This window comes from Ranitomeya variabilis, chromosome 1 (genome assembly GCF_051348905.1).
Source record: "Ranitomeya variabilis isolate aRanVar5 chromosome 1, aRanVar5.hap1, whole genome shotgun sequence".
NCBI lineage: Eukaryota > Metazoa > Chordata > Amphibia > Anura > Dendrobatidae > Ranitomeya > Ranitomeya variabilis.
The window spans coordinates 926,964,717-926,984,271 of record NC_135232.1 but is presented as its reverse complement, the minus strand read 5'-3'; the positions used below and the strand labels follow the sequence as shown (position 1 = coordinate 926,984,271).

General features: G+C 42.9%; 1 protein-coding gene across 3 annotated transcripts in view; it reads right to left on the bottom strand.

Moving 5' to 3' along the window:
* Positions 1–19,009: 19,009 nt before the first annotated feature.
* The window catches only part of LOC143790648 (UPF0462 protein C4orf33 homolog), a 127,015-nt gene continuing 126,469 nt past the window's right edge, over positions 19,010–19,555 (bottom strand). For 2 of the 3 annotated variants that reach the window (XM_077279157.1, XM_077279158.1), the window contains exon 6: positions 19,010–19,451. In XM_077279157.1, the coding sequence (XP_077135272.1) occupies positions 19,361–19,451 (91 nt within the window). In that variant the 3' untranslated portion in view covers positions 19,010–19,360. The remainder of the gene's footprint in view (positions 19,452–19,555) is intronic. The other variant, XM_077279159.1, reaches the window with a different exon arrangement.

Below are 19,555 nucleotides of genomic sequence, written 5' to 3'. Positions count from 1 at the left end.
GGTATTGTAAAACAAGGCAGCCTGTCCCCAGATATTGTATAACAAGGCAGCCTGTCCCTGTATATTGTATAATAAGGCTGCTTGTCCCCGGGTATTGTATAACAAGGCTGCCTATCTCCGGTTATTGTATAACAAGGCTGCCTGTCCCCGGATATTGTATAACAAGGCAGCCTGTCCCTGTATATTGTATAATGAGGCTGCTTGTCCCTGGGTATTGTATAACAAGGCTGTCTGTCCCCGGGTATTGTATAACAAGGCTGCCTATCCCTGGTTATTGTATAACAAGGCTGCCTGTCCTCAATAATGACTCTATGTTGTTGCTTTTGTCTTTGTTGATTAGTGGGAGCAATGACTTCTCGACGCCACCATTGAACTCAGTAGCTGTTGGTACAGAAAACACGAGTCAATGAGATCTGTAATTGGCTGGAGCACTGTGGACACGATGTCACCACTGCAGCCAATCAATGAAGACTTGAGCAGTGACAGACAATTTGTATTATTTTAAATGGAAATGCCCTTTAGTCAATATGAACTGTAAACTCTAGAACTTGAACAGGACCATGTGAAAGCCTAACGTGTGTATCAAAGGAATGTCATCAAGTCTTCTAATGACAGATTGCATTTCTTTTTTTTTCTATTCCTTTGTTAGTTTCATGTTTGATTGTGCCGCCATTCGCCTCAAATTCTTCAATGCATTTTTTCCGCTCCTAAACACTGGAACCTATCATGCACATTCCAAATTGTTTTCTTTCTTGACGATCATTTTCTGGTTTGTCATTAGCTCACAAATGACATGCTCCATTTCTCCCCTTTCTGTCAATATAATGGAAAAGAAGGCTCAGGGCACCGGCCACATTTACCACATTTTCAGATTTGTGATTAAAGAACGCTGTATTTGATCATGAGAAATGCTTTCCTGGGTGTGCAGAAGCTGGCCCATGACAGTCTTGATTATTACTCTGGAAAAACAGAAACAATGTTCCCATTTATCTGCAGTTTCACTCCAATTGTACAAAAACAATGCATCATCAAACCTGGTCTATAGCAGGAATAGGAATTGCCTCCAAAATTTCTATGCATACCCGAGCATTGGTTACTACGGTAACGACTGCCATCTTTCTTGACATGAATGAGTATGGAAACTTGTTTTCTTCAGACAATCATGCTTACATTTCACAATGGATCTTGAAGAGAACTTCAAGTTATGGTAGAGGATAGAATCCACACCTCTATCAGGGGCGGAAGTGTCACGGATGAACTCCTTAGGCCTCTTTCACACTTCCGTCTTTTGTCTCACGTCGAAATCCGTCGTTTTTTGAAAATGCAGGATCCTGCATTTTCCCATAGACTTGTATTAGCGACGGATTGTGCACTGGATCCGTCGGAAAATAGTGGTCCGTCGTGGAGAGAAATCGTTCAGAGGAACGTTTTTTCTGCACGTCGGAAAATCGGTCAGCGACGGGTCCTGCGCTCTCTCTCTCCATGCAACGCATCCGTCATAACACTGGATGCGTTGCCCACATTTTGAACTATTTTTGCAACGTCAGTCGATACATCGGGTTCACTGCACTCTGATGCAGGACGACCGACGGAAATGTGGAAGAAGCCTTAGAAGTGAGTCCAGGTGGATTTATGATTTGGGTACTTTAGCACGCAGGGGTCTTAATAAGGAGCTTCTCTTCTCTGTTTTTTCTAAAAAATAAAACCATATGTTTTTCACTTTATGCTTTCCCCTTTCTCGTGTTTACTTACCTATTTTTTCCTTTTTTCACAGGTTCCAAATTTTGTGGTCCTTTCACCATATCCTCGCTTACAGGCGTCATATTTAGTTTTTCAATCAATAAAAACAACAATAAAGCTGAATGGCACTAAGATACGAAGCATGTACTCACTGGTGCGGCAAGTTCAGCTGGATCGAGGACTCCACCCGCAAATGTGCATGGAACTTGGCGTGCTGGCTTGAAAAAACATAAGTTGAAATCCAATGAAAAAGAAATATAGCCGCACTGCTCAATTCTTCCAGTAAAAAAAACCTTTGTCCTTTATTTCAACAATAAACTGTGGACATGTTTTAAGAGGGCACGGCAATACAGAACAATCTGGTGTTGTTAATGGACTACGACCGTTTCGCGTATTACACGCTTCTATGGGTCCAGGACTGGACACTGTCTACGCAGTGTGTACATCTCTCTAAAAATTGTTCACTTGTCCTTACCTCTTCTCATGCGCCATTTTTTATGTGGGTACCTGCGCATAAAACTCTATTTTTATTAGTTTCAGTATTCGCGCATGCACTGGGTTTATAACATCTGCTCTTGTGAACTCAACTAATTTTTGTGTTAGCGCTACCAAGGCATTCATTGTACTGATGCTTCATCTTGCGACCATGATGCACACGCACGCTTTACCCGTTGGTTACCTACTACACGTTATTACCATGACCCAGTTCACACTGTGCAAGTGCCAGAGAAATACCATTTCTGCGCACACGCCTTATGAGCTTTTGATCTCAGACTATATCGCACAGCCTGGGTTTTTACCTGGCACACATGCATCATTTTGTTTGCCAGGATACTGTGTTTGTGGTAAGCTCAATCCACTGCGCGCTGGCCACATCCGGATGCGATCCGGCCTCCTTCCTGCATACCTGCTCTTCAGGTAATTTACATTTATATATGAGATAGATGACTGTGTTCCATTCATTTTCCCCTGAGGAAGCCAGGCTCCGTGGCGATACGCGTGGCGCTCTTCCCTCCTCACATTATGATGTGGCGGGGTGGTCATTTGACTTGCTAACACAGGTCTTATTTTACTATGCCCTTTTGGGATCTACTTGCTTAGCCATTTTATAATTATTTGTCTTGGGTTTTCTCTCACCTTTGAAATTAACCTCAACTTTCCCTTTGTGGAGTTATTACTCTCTGCTTATATTTATAGGGATTTTCCATATATTTGCTTCAAGTTTTACCTTTTTGTATAACATCTGTTTTTAAATGACTCTATTTTAGCTTCTTTGTCTCATCTAGCTCACCCCCAGTGTACACGGACTTCCATTTGTTGTATTTTAGCCTTTCGGCTTTTTAATTGTTTTTCTATATTGTGTTGTCTATCTTGATTTTTCAATAAACAAACTTATTTGCACTTCTTATATTCTTAGTGATCCTTACCACTCCATGCACACTTCTTTTCCCCATGATTGGCTTATATGTCTCAGTATGTCACCAGCATCATCTCCTTGGACAGCGAAGATTGGTAATTTACTAGTCAATAGCACCTTCATCCAATCGCCTGCTCTACGAATGCCTCACTTTCAGTCACCTTTATTTTTTGGTTAGTTTTGGTTTTCATTAGGCTTTTCCGTATGTAAATGTAATTTCATTCCGTCAATTTCTTAAAGTTTCTGCTGAACTGTTTTTTTTTATTTTTTTTTATTTTCAAGGAATATTGTTTCGGCTTTTTTATCCGGATTTGTTTTTCTTATGCCTGACTGTGAGCAACTAACCTCTTTTGGCATACTTTTTGTTGGAATTTCATTGTTGAAGCATTTTATCATTTTTTCTGTTCTTTCAATTGAGAAGTATCTTCTTGGAGGCATAGTTTCCTCCAATTAGCCAATAGTTTATTAAAGGGGTGACCACTTCCTAGTTGACATTGGTAAACTCTAGAACTAAAGATCGGGGTGGTCAAATTATTTACCCAAGTGTCCGCTTTCCCAGCTGCATCTTCTTCTACTGGTGCTGAAAGTGTTCAGCGCATGGGCAGATGCAGGTAGCTGAATCTCATATATTTGAGCATGTCATGAATACTCCTAGTGCCATCTTGAGTGCAATAGACACACCATCGATTGATGTACACTGCTTATATATTGGATTTGTAAAGTGGCCAAGAGCGGTAGTCATGACCAAGCAGCTGTTCCGTTACGCTCAGGCACTTTACAGAAAAACAGTGTTCCAGTCAGGTGTGGGGTGCATCACACTCACTTGTGGGCCGCAGCCTCCATATTAAGGAACTGCTGAACCCAACTCAGGGGACACCAAGTTCATTGTAACAAGCATTTACTGGACAGTTCAAGTTCATCAGATTGTAACATGTTGGATAAGGCACAACACTTCTTGTTCCTTACGCTCTTAGCACAACACATCTTCAGCCCTACCATTGGTTTCTCCTGGACTATCCTCATGCTCACTGGCTCCGTCAGCCCCAGGGATTCCCTGTCCAATTCCACAGTGCACCCGGAATCTGCTACTTTTCCTTCACATGGTTTTGCGTCCATTTTCCTCTGTGGGCCAGAGGACACAATAATGTGCCCTTTAGCCCCCTTGCTGGGCCCTGAGCTCCTGAAGTTGCGTAATGTCCTCATGGGATACTAGTACGGCCTCCCACTGCTTTCAACAGTAGGCACATGCTGGCACTTGAAGCCCACTGCACTTGAACTTGACTTTGTGAATGTACTTCCGTATCTGACTACTATCAGAAAGTGAGTGCCTTTTCTAACCTTACTAAACTCCTCCCACTTTGGGCTAGTCCATAACATTAACTATAATCTATCGTATACCCTATACTTCGCACTATCAACATGTACAATACCGTTGCCACATCACATACTATATTAACAGTCTAGACACAGTATACAATATGCATATTACACATTACATATTGCACATGACCATATCAATATACACTCACTGGCCACTTTATTAGGTACACCTGTCCAACTTCTTGTTAACACTTAATTTCTAATCAGCCAATCACATGGCGGCAACTCAGTGCATTTAGGCATGTAGACATGGTCAAGACAATCTCCTGCAGTTCAAACCGAGCATCAGTATGGGGAAGAAAGGTGATTTGAGTGCCTTTGAACGTGGCATGGTTGTTGGTGCCAGAAGGGCTGGTCTGAGTATTTCAGAAACTGCTGATCTACTGGGATTTTCACGCACAACCATCTCTAGGGTTTACAGAGAATGGTCCGAAAAAGAAAAAAAATCCAGTGAGCGGCAGTTCTGTGGGCGGAAATGCCTTGTTGATGCCAGAGGTCAAAGGAGAATGGGCAGACTGGTTCGAGCTGATAGAAAGGCAACAGTGACTCAAATCGCCACCCGTTACAACCAAGGTAGGCCTAAGAGCATCTCTGAACGCACAGTGCGTCGAACTTTGAGGCAGATGGGCTACAGCAGCAGAAGACCACACCGGGTACCACTCCTTTCAGCTAAGAACAGGAAACTGAGGCTACAATTTGTACAAGCTCATCGAAATTGGACAGTAGAAGATTGGAAAAACGTTGCTTGGTCTGATGAGTCTCGATTTCTGCTGCGACATTCGGATGGTAGGGTCAGAATTTGGCGTAAACAACATGAAAGCATGGATCCATCCTGCCTTGTATGGAGCATCTTTGGGATGTGCAGCTGACAAATCTGCGGCAACTGTGTGATGCCATCATGTCAATATGGACCAAAATCTCTGAGGAATGCTTCCAGCACCTTGTTGAATCTATGCCACGAAGAATTGAGGCAGTTCTGAAGGCAAAAGGGGATCCAACCCGTTACTAGCATGGTGTACCTAATAAAGTGGCCGGTGAGTGCATATATATATATATATATATATATAAAAAAAGATGTATAACATTGTTAACATTACAAAATATTGATGATATTGGTGTCTTCAGGGGTAGGAACACAGCAAACCAGACCACCACTCTTAGGCCAGGGTCACACTAGCTTATTGCATCCGATGTGAGAGCATCGGATGCGATATGCTAATGACCCTCGGCTCCTGCTCTGCTGCAAACGGGAGCCGAGTGTCAGGCGTCTGTGCTCTGAGCCTCTCGCAGAGAGCGGATCGGAGCACAGCTGCGGAGGAGGCGGAGAAACTAATTTCTCCATCTCCTCCATTGCCGGGGTCAGCGTTTAATGCAAATCACTCGGATGATATCTGAGTGATGTGCATTGTCTCACTCGCACCCATAGGCATATATGGGTGCGAGTGAGCCGAGTGTCCGTGACAATCGCAGCATGCTGCGATTGTCTCGGACCGAGGAAAACGGCAGACACAAAATCGGCTGCTGGGAGCTGCCCCATAGTTTAACATTGGTCCGAGTGCAATGTGATTTTTTTTATCGCATTGCACTTGTCCACTTTAGTCGCCAGTGTGACCCCGGCCTTAGATTCACCATACCGATCACAACACTCACCTTATAATGCTGCTCAGGTCACATGCCAGCTTAATTTATGCTTTGTCCATTAAATAAAGGCACACTAAAGTCTGGATACTGACAAATCTTGCATGACGTGGGTGTACAATAATACCTTATTGGACAAACTGTCTACAAACTCAGAAAACTTAGGATAGATTGAGGTCACCTTAAAGGGAATCTGTCGCCTAATTTTGGCCCTATAAGCTTCGGCCACCGCCATCAGGGGCTTATCTACAGGATTCTGTAATGCTGTAGATAAGCCCCCGATGTATCCTGAAAGATAAGAAAAACAAGTTAGATTATAGTCACCTGGGGGGGGGGGGGGGCGGTCCGGTCCGATGGGCATCGCAGGTCCAGGTTCGGCGCCTCCCATCTTCATACGATGTCGTCATCCTCCTTGCTTCTGTTGTGGCTCCTGCGCAGGCATACTGATTTGACCTGGTGAAGACAGTGTAAAGTACTGCAGTGCACAGGCGCTGGGCCTCTCTGACCTTTCCCAGCGCCTACACACTGCAGTACTTTACGCTGCCCTCCACAGGCAGAGAATTACGCCTTCACAGGAGCCGAGACAGCAGCAAGGAAGAGGACAATATTGTATGAAGATGGGAGGCGCCGGACCCGGACCGCACCTCCAGTTGAGTATAATCTAACTTGTTTTTCTTATCTTTCAGGTTACATCGGGGACTTATCTACAGTATTACAGAATGCTGTAAATAAGCCCCTGATGGCGGTGGCCGAAGCTTATAGGGCCAAAATTAGGTGACAGATTCCCTTTAAGTATGAGCATACTGATAAGATCACACAAAAAAAAAACAAACAAAAAAAAAACGATGGACAGTCCTAAAAGAGGTGAGAAATAACCTCGTCCAAAGTTAGCCTTGGACCACCTGGATGTTTAACAATGCTTCTGGAAATGGATTCTATGGATAAATGAGACAAAAGTACACTGCCCCCTAATGCTCTAATGCGGAGCCTGCTGTCAGTCAGTGCCAGGGGCATGGTTACAGCAACCGCACACTATGTACTGAGCGGCCAACTCCTATGACTGAAAGCCGAACACTGCTAGGAGGGATACAGTTAATTTCCTCCAGGCAGTGGGGCTCTCAGTGTGGGCATCAGGCAGGTTCTGAACACTATTAACCTGCAGATTAACCGCATGTCAGCAGGTTAACAGTGTTTTTTATTAAATAATAGGCTCCCTTTAAGTAGAATAAGGCCCATTAATAACCACTGTAAAATGGCCTAGCGGCAGTCATTATGACTTTAATAAAAACTAAATAAAAAGAGTAAATAGGAAAATGAAAAAAAAATGCTCCCACCTATTTTATATTTAAAGGGTTTCAAGCCATTTTAATTACTAATTGTTCTGTAAATGACTAATATACTTTGCTATTTTATAGTAAGTCAAGATTCACGTTTTAAAATCCATGATCTGGAAAAAAATGAATTCATATAAAATAGGAAAGGTTTGCAGAAAAATATGTAAACGGGTGCCAGAAATGTAAATTTTTTTGTATATTAAAATAAAAGATGTTTCTCATGAATGAAAATTTGCTTACCAGCAAGTCCACTTAAGTATGTAAAACAGATGCACGAAGGAAGGTAAAAGGAGCTAGTGTGCGGCATTTTAAATATAATGTAGATATGTAGACCTGATTAATCAATTCCACAGTGGTCAGCTGCCACATTTGTGCTGTGAAAAGACCCCCACTCCTTCTACCCTATGAACTGTTCATTAAAATAAGACCGGAGCGGAATCTTTTTAGAATGCAGGCATTTGACTTTAAAATAGCAATACAAATCTCCACTTTTTTTTTTCTTGATGAATAACATTCTCTATGTGTCACTTGAATCCCAGTTATACCAAATACTCATTAATCAAGGTTAAAATAGCAAGCAGAATTTTTTTTACTTGTTCTGGGAAAATAATCTCAATATATCATAAATGTAATTTTGTTCTAATGTACAATTTCATCACTAACATTAAAAATTAAGCTGCCATCACTACATATTTTTGTCAACTACTGCATTTTTCTAGGTTTATGCATAATGAACATAATTGTAGGGAATCAGAAAATGAGGAATTGGGGACATTGAAAAGATCGTGATTGCTTGGAATAAATTTGCGGGGAAAAGCACCTGAAATTACATACACTGATATATGTAAGATTGTAAGGTAGGACCATATAGCAGGAGCTCTATAAAAGGAGCCATTTACCGCTATTTAGTGTTTCCCTCCAGCGGAGAAGACAAAATGCTCGGCTTCAAGAAAACTCATATATTGGGATTCTTTATGCACATTTCGTCTTCTATAGTTTTCCTTGGAGGAAAACCACAGCAGAAAGAATGTACACACTAGTAAGTGTGATGTTTAAAAATTTAGAGAAGATCACATGGTTTTAGGATTGTATATGTGTTTTCCTATCTTTATAAGATAAATCTCATAACCTTATATCTAATATTTATCCATCTCCCCTCTCTCCGCTTCCAGTAATTCAGGTATCCCACATTTCATCATCTTTATCTCCACTTCTTCTCTGGAGGGATTGTGTTTCACATGTTGGGCATCAGATCATGTCAATCAGCACCAGCACCAGCACAGCAGAGCAGAGTCTCAGTAGTAAACTTGTATTATCAGTGTAGATAAACTTACCTCACAAGTACTAGGCAGGCAGCTATGAACAAAGGCAGGATGTGTGGTAAAGTGAAGAACTATGGATATTGTAGACCTTTCCATCAGTAATCTTGTCTACATGCAGCCCTAGATCTCCAGAATGGTGGGCCACGTAAGTATTCCGAGACATAATTTAGGCATTTTTCTACACTTTTGTAAGCTCAGTCAAACCCCTTTGAAACATTTTAAGACCACATTCAAATGGACATATTTTACGGTAGGGGCCTTGATTCAAGAACTCACCAGAAGTCTGAACTTACAAACTCATGGACATATATGAGAGTATAATTTCAGGTCAGGAGACCCACGGTTTAGTCCCATTGTGGCCTGTATACGGCCATCCGAACCTGGCCTAAGCCACGGTCTTATACTTTTTGGCATTCTTAAGGTGTTTTCCTCCATTGACTTCAACAGAGTAAAACCTGTAATCATGGCACTGGCAGTGATCAAGGCAGGTCAAGGCAGGTGCCAGTGAGCAAAGTCTATGCAGTGATGAGCTAGTCGGGAGCCAATACTGAGCAGGAGCTGAGGAGACCAGGGAAAATGATTCAGCATATATTTTAGTCATTGAAATTCCTGCCTATTCTGGGCCTAGGAGTCACATAGGAAGTGTCATCAGTGACTGACAGCCTTCCTTAAATATGTCTGCATATAGAGATATCTGTCAGTCAATAAACAGATCGGTCTACTGGAGGCCTAAGCTAAGAATAAGCAAGATTTAAAATAAGAAAAATAAGCTATACTAAATCTTTCCCCGCAAAACAATTTATCAATTTGTAAACCTCTGCCTGCTCTATAACATGTGATAAGGCTGCATGTTGAATTTGGCAGGTTCCTTTTAAGATTTTACTCCCAATCATTTGGAAAAAATAAGCAGATTGCATATAAAAACCACATGGAACACAAGGTTTTTATGCCCAACTCACCAACCCTGCTAGCTTGATCTAGGGCCTAATCCTAGTTTTTCCCTCCAGCTTTCAAACAAATACAATTCCTTCCAATTTAATATTACATCAAATTATTTAACAAAACCTGACATTTCTCTTCAAAAGTCACAAAGTGCAATAAGAAACAGTCCACACACCATTAAAGGTTGGATTTGTTTTAATGGCTAGGAAGGTATGTGTATACAATAGACTACCCATTCAGTTGCATAGTGTATAGAGCAGATTACTCCTGGAAGCAATTTGTGTTGAAAGTATAAAGACCTAGGCCTCCAATACAGTAAGGGTACCGTCTCACATAACGATTTACCAACAATCACGACCAGCGATACGACCTGGCCGTGATCGTTGGTAAGTGGTTGTGTGGTCGCTGGGGAGCTGTCACACAGTCAGCTCTCCAGCGACCAACGATGCCGAAGTCCCCGGGTAACCAGGGTAAACATCGGGTTACTAAGCGCAGGGCCGCGCTTAGTAACCCGATGTTTACCGTGGTTACCAGCGTAAAAGTAAAAAAAAACCAAACAGTACATACTTACATTCCGGTGTCTGTCCCCCGGCGTTCTGCTTCTCTGCACTGTGTCTGCGCCAGCCGGAAAGCACAGCGGTGACGTCACCGCTGTGCTCGCTTTCCGGCTGGCCGGCGCTCACAGTGCAGAGACGCAGAACGCCGGGGGACAGACACCGGAATGTGAGTATGTACTGTTTGTTTTTTTTTACTTTTACGCTGGTAACCACGGTAAACATCGGGTTACTAAGCACGGCCCTGCGCTTAGTAACCCGATGTTTACCCTGGTTACAAGCAAACGCATCGCTGGATCGCTGTCACACACAACGATCCAGCGATGACAGCGGGAGATCCAGCGACGAAAGAAAGTTCCAAACGATCTGCTACGATGTACGATTCTCAGCAGGGTCCCTGATCGCTGCTGCGTCAGACACAGCGATATCGTATGGATATCGCTGGAACGTCACGGATCGTACTGTCGTAGCGACCAAAGTGCCACTGTGAGACGGTACCCTAAGACTAGCATTTTGAATGCCATTCTTAATGAGGGGGGTGCAGGCATAAGATGTGACAAATGTATTAAATGATATCCCCAGAAAAGTTACTGGACTGGGACTGGTGTAACATTTTTTGGCATAAGAAATGCCACCATTTTCCATAAATTCGACAAGCAGGTGTAGCCATACAACATCCCGGCTGCTATCCAGTTCAGTCCATTTTAGCACAAACTGCTTGAGACTGGTGTGAAAATGCCAGACGTTGCAAAACCCTGCTGTGATGACACAGAATTTAATCGTAATTAGGTGAGAAGTCTATTTTCAGTAGGCCAAGAGACGCTGACTACTGAATTTGTGTTTTTGCTCAGTGGGTCAATAAACATACACTGTTGTCATATGAGTCTGAATATTGACTCTTGAAATTGAAGTTTATAAATTGTTGAATGACTGCTGTTTACCTCTTATATAAGCTTCTACAGGTTATTGTCTGCCATCTTTGGAGGACAGGGATGCAGGATCATTGAATAATCGATGTTTGTTAATATGTTGACTACCCATTGCACCAGGCCATGCAGTTTGTTGACCTGCAAACAGTGGAGGACAATCTATGCAGATTGATTAAATACTCAAACAAAGAGAGTTAATTTCGTATCACTCCACCCCCTGACCTGTGGATGATGACCTGAACCACAGATGTGGGTATAAAAAGGATTTCTATGCTTCTGCAAAAGAGAGACTCTACAGAAAAACAGCCCAGACACCGTGGTTCTATTAAGAGGAATGAAGAGAGAGTCTCTACAGAACAACAGCCAAGGCATCATCAAGGGGAACACAGATTTGACATTCTATAGGACCTAGCTCCATGGAGACATTTGTGGTGCCAGGTTGGGACCCGCTACCCCATGGATACATTTGGGGAAGCCAGGGTGGGACCCTCCGGTCGCCTGGCCATGTGCCTAAATGGATTGTCAGCTTCCTAAACTAGTCGATACCTCCTCTCTGTGGGTGCCCGCCAAAAGCGGGTGCCACTGGTCTGGGTAATCGGCTTTGGAAGCCCCGGCTGATTTAATCCTGGTGAGTTAGCGAAAGAGTGAGACTCTTTACTGTAAGAGCAGTGAGACTATGGAACTCTCTGCTGTATGATGTTGTAATGAGTGATTCCCTACTAAAATTTAAGAGGAGACTGGATGCATTTCTTGAAAAGTGTAATGTTACAGGTTATATACACTAGTTTCCTTGATATTGTGTTGATCCAGGGAACTAGTCTGATTGCCGATGTGGAATCAGGAAGAAATTTTTTTCCCCAATCTGAAGCTTACTGTTTGCCACATGGATTTTTTTTTGCCCTCCTCTAGATCAACTTGTTAGGGCATGTTAGGTTAGGCTATGGGTTGAAATAGATGGACTTAAAGTCTTCCTTCAACCTTAATAACTATGTTACTATGTAATTTGCACCATCTTAGCTATTTTGCTGGAACTCTTCTATAAGATATGGTCTGTTGGTGGTTCAATAAAGTATTGCCACATGGTTTTACCCTCACACTGTGTTGTCTGAGTAATATCATGCCAACGGGAAAGGAGAGTTGGCATTCAGTGGGATGAGCCCTGGTCCATGCGATCTAGGGCCAGTGGCGAGAGCACCCACTGACCCTTGTGTCTCCACATCTACAGTACAGACCAAAAGTTTGGACACACCTTCTCATTTAAATATTTTTCTGTATTTTCATGACTATGAAAATTGTAAATTCACACGGAAGGCATCAAAACTATGAATTAACACATGTGGAATTATATACTTAACAAAAAAGTGTGAAACAACTGAAAATATGTCTTATATTCTAGGTTCTTCAAAGTAGCCACCTTTTGCTTTGATGACTGCTTTGCACACTCTTGGCATTCTCTTGATGAGCTTCAAGAGGTAGTCACCAGAAATGGTCTTCAACAATCTTGAAGGAGTTTCCAGAGATGCTTAGCACTTGTTGGCCCTTTTGCCTTCACTCTGCGGTCCAGCTCACCCCAAACCATCTCGATTGGGTTGAGGTCTGGTGACTGTGGAGGCCAGGTCATCTGGCGTAGCACCCCATCACTCTGCTTCTTGGTCAAATAGCCCTTACACAGCCTGGAGGTGTGTTTGGGATCATTGTCCTGTTGAAAAATAAATGATGGTCCAACTAAACGCAAACCGGATGGAATAGCATGCCGCTGCAAGATGCTGTGGTAGCCATGCTGGTTCAGTATGCCTTCAATTTTGAATAAGTCCCCAACAGTGTCACAAGCAAAACACCCCCACACCATCACACTTCCTTCTCCATGCTTCACGGTGGGAACAAGGCATGTAGAGTCCATCCATTCACCTTTTCTGTGTCGCACAAAGAAACGGTGGTTAGAACCAAAGATCTCAAATTTGGACTCATCAGATCATAGCACATATTTCCACTGGTCTAATGACCATTCCTTGTGTTCTTTAGCCCCAACAAGTCTCTTCTGCCTGTTGCCTGTCCTTAGCAGTGTTTCCTAGCAGCTATTTTACCATGAAGGCCTGCTGCCCAAAGTCTCCTCTTAACAGGTGCTGTAGAGATGTGTGTGCTGCTAGAACTCTGTGTGGCATTGACCTGGTCTCTAATCTGAGCTGCTGTTAACCTGCGATGTCTGAGGCTGGTGACTCGGATAAACTTATCCTCAGAAGCAGAGGTGACTCTTGGTCTTCCTTTCCTGGAGCGGGCCTCATGTGAGCTAGTTTCTTTGTAGCGCTTGATGGTTTTTGCAACTGCACTTGGGGACACTTTCAAAGTTTTCCCAATTTTTTGGACTGACAGACCTTCATTTCTTAAAGTAATGATGGCCACTCGTTTTTCTTTACTTAGAATTTGTATTATGGCAAGAAAAAAGTATCCAACAGTCTATTCAGTAGGACTATCAGCTGTGTATCCACCAGACTTCTGCACCACACAACTGATGGTCCCAACCCCATTTATAAGGCAAGAAATCCCACTTATTAAACCTGACAGAGCACACCTGTGAAGTGAAAAACATTTCCGGTGACTACCTCTTTAACCCCTTCCCGACCTGTGACGCCACGTAGGCGTCACGAAAGTCGGTGCCAATCCGACCTGTGACGCCTATGTGGCGTCATGGAGGGATCACGTCCCTGCAGATCGGGTGAAAGGGTTAACTCCAATTTCACCCGATCTGCAGGGACAGTGGTACTTCAGCCTGGGGGGGTGGCTTTGCCCTCACGTGGCTATGATCGCTCTGATTGGCTGTTGAAAGTGCAACAGCCAATCAGAGCAATTTGTAATATTTCACCTATGAAAAGTGGTGAAATATTACAATCCAGCCATGGCCGATGCTGCAATATCATCGGCTATGGCTGGAAACCCTAATCTGCCCCCCGCCACCGCCACTGATTTCCCCAGTCCTCCGTTCTGTGGTCGGCTCCCCTCCGTCCTCCAGTCCGCTCCCCCGTGCTCCGATCCCACCCCCCATGCTCCGATCCCCCCGTGCTCCGATCCCCCCCCTCATACTTACCGAGCCTCCTGGTGTCCGTCCGTCTGTTCCATGGGTGCCGCCATCTTCCAAAATGGTGGGCGCATGTGCAGTGCGCCCGCCGAATCTGCCGGTCGGCAGATTCGTTCCATGTACATTTTGATCACTGTGATAAAACCTATCACAGTGATCAAAATAAAAAAAATAGTAAATGAACCCCACCTTTATCACCCCCATAGGTAGGGACAATAATAAAATAAAGAAAATATATTTGTACATACCCTTGGAATTAGGCTATGTGCACACGGTGCGGATTCGGCTGCGGATCCGCGGCGGATTGGCCACTGCGGATTCGTAGCAGTTTTCCATCAGGTTTACAGTACCATGTAAACCTATGGAAAACCAAATCCGCTGTGCCCATGGTGCGGAAAATACCGAGCGGAAACACTGCGTTGTATTTTCCGCAGCATGTCAATTCTTTACACCTGTTCCTCAATAGGAATCCGCAGGTGAAATCCGCACAAAAAACACTGGAAATCCGCGGTAAATCCGCAGGTAAAACGCAGTGCCTTTTCTCTGTGGATTTTTCAAAAATGGTGCAGAAAAATCTCACACGAATCCGCAACGTGGGCACATAGCCTTAGGGTTAGGGTTGGAATTAGATTTAGGGTTGGAATTTGGGCTAGGGTTGGAAATAGGGATAAGATTAGGCTTGTGGTTAGGGTTATGGTTAGGGGTGTGTTGGGGTTAGGGTTGTGGTTAGGGTTGGGATTAGGGTTAGGGGTGTGTTGGGGTTAGGGTTGGGATTAGGGGTGTGTTGGGGTTAGGGTTGTGGTTAGGGTTGGGATTAGGGGTGTGTTGGGGTTAGGGTTGTGGTTAGGGTTGTGATTAGGGTTAGGGGTGTGTTGGGGTTAGGGTTGTGATTAGGCTTATGGCTAGAGTTGGGATTAGTGTTAGGCACATCAGGGGTCTCCAAACGCAACATGGCGCCACCATTGATTCCAGCCAATCTTGCGTTCAAAAAGTCAAATGGTGCTCCCTCGCTTCCGAGCCCCGACGTGCACCCAAACAGTGGTTTACCCCCACATATGGGGTACCAGCATACTCAGGACAAACTGGGCAACAACTTTTGGGGTCCAATTTCTCCTGTTACCCTTGCGAAAATAAAAAATTGCTTGCTAAAACATCATTTTTGAGGAAAGAAAAATGATTTTTTATTTTCACGGCTCTGCGTTGTAAACTTATGTGAAGCACTTTGGGGTTCAAAGTGCTCACACATATCTAGATAAGTTCCTTGGGGGGTCTACTTTCCAAAATGGGGTAACTTGTGGGGGGTTTCTACTGTTTAGGCACATCAGGGACTCTGCAAATGCAACGTGACGCCCGCAGACCATTCCATCAAAGTCTGCATTTCAAAACGTCACTACTTCCCTTCCGACCCCCGACGTGTGCCCAAACAGTGGTTTACCCCCACATATGGGGTACCAGCATACTCAGGACAAACTGGGCAACAACTATTGGGGTCCAATTTCTCCTGTTACCCTTGCAAAAATAAAAAGTTTGCTTGCTAAAACATCATTTTTGAGGAAAGAAAAATGATTTTTTATTTTCACTGCTCTGCGTTGTAAACTTCTGTGAAGCACTTAGGGGTTCAAAGTGCTCACCACATATCTAGATAAGTTCCTTGGGGGGGTCTAGTTTCCAAAATGGGGTCACTTGTGGGGGTTTCTACTGTTTAGGCACATCAGGGGCTCTGCAAACGTAACATGATGCCCGCAGACCATTCCATCAAAGTCTGCATTCCAAAATGTCACTATTTCCCTTCTGAGTCCCAACGTGTGCCCAAACGGTGGTTACCCCCCAAATATGGGTTATCAGCGTACTCAGGACAAACTGGACAACAACTTTTGGGGTCCAGTTTCTCTTTTTACTCTTGTGAAAAAAAAAATTGCAGGCTAAAAAATAATTTTTGAGGAAAGAAAAATGATTTTTTATTTTCACGGCTCTGCTTTATAAATTTTTGTGAAGCACCCTGGGGGTTTAAAGTGGTCACTGCACATCAAGATTAGTTCCACGGGAGGTCTAGTTTCCAAAATGGGGTCACATGTGGGGGAGCTCCAATGTTTAGGCACACAGGGGCTCTCCAAAAGCGACATGGTGTCTGCTATCAATTGGAGCGAATTTTTCATTGAAAAAGTCAAATGGCGCTCCTTTCCTTCCGAGCCCTGCCGTGTGCCCAAACAGTGATTTACCCCCACATGTGAGGTATCAATGTACTCAGGAGAAATTGCCCAATAAATTTTAGGATCCATGTTATCCTGTTGCTCATGTGGAAATGAACAAATTGAGGCTAAAATAAATTTTTTGTGAAAAAAAAGTACTTTTTCATTTTTACAGATCAATCTGCGAAGCACCTGGGGGTTCAAAGTGCTCACTATGCATCTAGATAAGTTCCTTGGGGGGTCTAGTTTCCAAAATGGGGTCACTTGTGGGGGAGCTCCAATGTTTAGGCACACAGGGGCTCTCCAAACGCGACATGGTGTCCGCTAAAGATTGGAGCCAATTTTTCATTGAAAAAGTCAAATGGCGCTCCTTCCCTTCCGAGCCCTGTCGTGCGCCCAAACAGTGGTTCCCCCCCACATATGGGGTATCGGCGTACTCAGGACAAATTGTACAATAACTTTTGGGGTCCAGTTTCTCTTTTTACCCTTGGGAACATAAAAAGTTGTTGCTAAAAGATCATTTTTGTGACTAAAAAGTTAAATGTTCATTTTTTCCTTCCATGTTGCTTCTGCTGCTGTGTAGCACCTGAAGGGTTAATAAACTTCTTGAATGTAGTTTTGAGCACCTTGAGGGGTGCAGTTTTTAGAATGGTGTCACTTTTGGGTATTTTCAGCTATATAGACCCCTCAAACTGACTTCAAATGTGAGGTGGTCCCTAAAAAATAATGGTTTTGTAAATTTCGTTGTAAAAATGAGAAATCGCTGGTCAAATTTTAACCCTTATAACTTCCTAGCAAAAAAATATTTTTGTTTACAAAATTGTGCTGATGTAAAGTAGACATGTGGGTAATGTTATTTATTAACTATTTTGTGTCACATAACTCTCTCGTTTAACAGAATAAAAATTCAAAATTTGAAAATTGCGAAATTTTCAAACTTTTTGCCAAATTTCCATTTTTTTCACAAATAAACGCAAAAATTATCGACCTAAATTTACCACTAAGGTGAAGCCCAATATGTCACGAAAAAACAATCTCAGAACCGCTAGGATCCGTTTAAGCGTTCCCGGGTTATTACCTCATAGAGGGACACTGGTCAGAATTGCAAAAAATGGCCAGGTCATTAAGGTCAAAATAGGCTGGGTCATGAAGGGGTTAAGCTCATCAAGCGAATGCCAAGAGTGTGCAAAGCAGTCATCAAAGCAAAAGGTGGCTACTTTGAAGAACCTAGAATATAAGACATAATTTCAGTTGTTTCACACTTTTTTGTTAAGTATATAATTTCACATGTGTTAATTCGTACTTTTGATGCCTTCAGTGTAAATTTACAATTTTCATAGTCATGAAAATACAGAAAAATCTTTAAATGAGAAGGTTTGTCCAAACTTTTGGTCTGTACTGTATGTTGTGCAAATATTTTGAAACTATGCAAATTGTTTTACGACATTTTTTTCTCATGCAAACACTTTGATATATCGGTCCCTCTAGACCAGGGGTCTCAAACTGCATTCTTCGAGAGCCGCAAACAATACATGTTTTCATGATGTCCTTAGCATTGCACAAGGTGCTATAATCATTATGTGTGTAAGTGATTCAATTGTCACCTGTGCAGTACAAGGAAATCCTGAAAACATGACCTGTTTGCAGCCCTTGAGGAATGCAGTCTGAGACCTCTGCTCTAGACCCTCAATTCATCAAGAGTGGGTGCTTTATACGCCATTCATTATGAACATCGCGCAGGAGTAAAATGTACTAATTTCATTAATAGCCACCAATGTCATAAATAATGGCAAATATGTCATCAGCTGCACGTGGACATGCCCCCTCCATGTAAAGCCCCAACTTTTCAAAGAGTGGTGGGGATGGCATAGAAAGACTAAAAATGCCATGAGTTGTAACATTTCAAGCATGCCATTATATTATTGTAAAGTGCTTAATGAATTTGACCTCTAGGGTGCTCACAGACTGGCGACCCATGGCTAATCGGCTACATAAAAGCTGATCGTCAGTCGTTTAATGGCCTGGTTAGACTGGCTGATTGCACTTCCCATGCGCACAGAATGATCATTCTGTGTGCACAGAACTTCACTGTTCTTGGTAGCACATCCTGTTTACATAGGACAATGTGCTGCCGAAAACAATGATTTTTAAGGAATCTTAAAAATTGTTGTACCTAGCAAACTAGTGTTTTTCTCGTACATCGGGTGATTGGCAGCCAGTTTAGACATTATGGAGAAACAAGTGTTCCTAGGCTCATTCCCAATAATCGGCCAATGTTATTCCACGCTTACTGAGGGTGAAATAACTATAGTGTTTTTCTCTGTATTTTAATACATACTGTAGCTTGTTACAGTTACCTACAGCCGGCAGTAGCGAGACAATATTCTGCCCTCCAGAAATGAGAGAAATTGCAGAATTGTCAAAGACAATGGGTTATCAACAGTGGTTTATCAATTTCCTTTTTCCAAGCAGAAATAATGAAGTACAATAATATTTTTATGTCATAATCAGAGGTTTTTATTGATACACCATTCCTTTAAGTAAACAGTAATATAAAAGATAATAGAAAAAAAAGGTTGCAAGTGGTAAATATTAGCGACCTATCACATCAGGTTTACCAATTGGGATGAGAATCTCCCATCTGAAGCGAGGTGATAAGCTGATGTGATTGTTTTTCTACAGCTGGAAGCTTTTAATCCGCAACTCTCCCAGACTGTAATAGGAAGTATTCCAGCATGTGAGTGCTATGCTCCACTGTCATTTCCACTGCTGATATTTAAAAAGGAACCTGATCTGAATAATTAGAAGACATTTACAGTAGAAACGTAGGAGAGCAGACAAGTTACATTTTCCACAGGCTGGATGCAGGCACTTTCCATTCTTCACCCATCAACACTTGGAAGTTAAACGGCCTGAAATACTCCAACCGGTGACTAGAAAATAAGGAGAAAACGGAGCACATTTTGGTAAATGCATATGTGGTTTGTCTGGTTCCATTCAGCTATTATTTCCCTTACATTGTACATGCGGCGGCTCG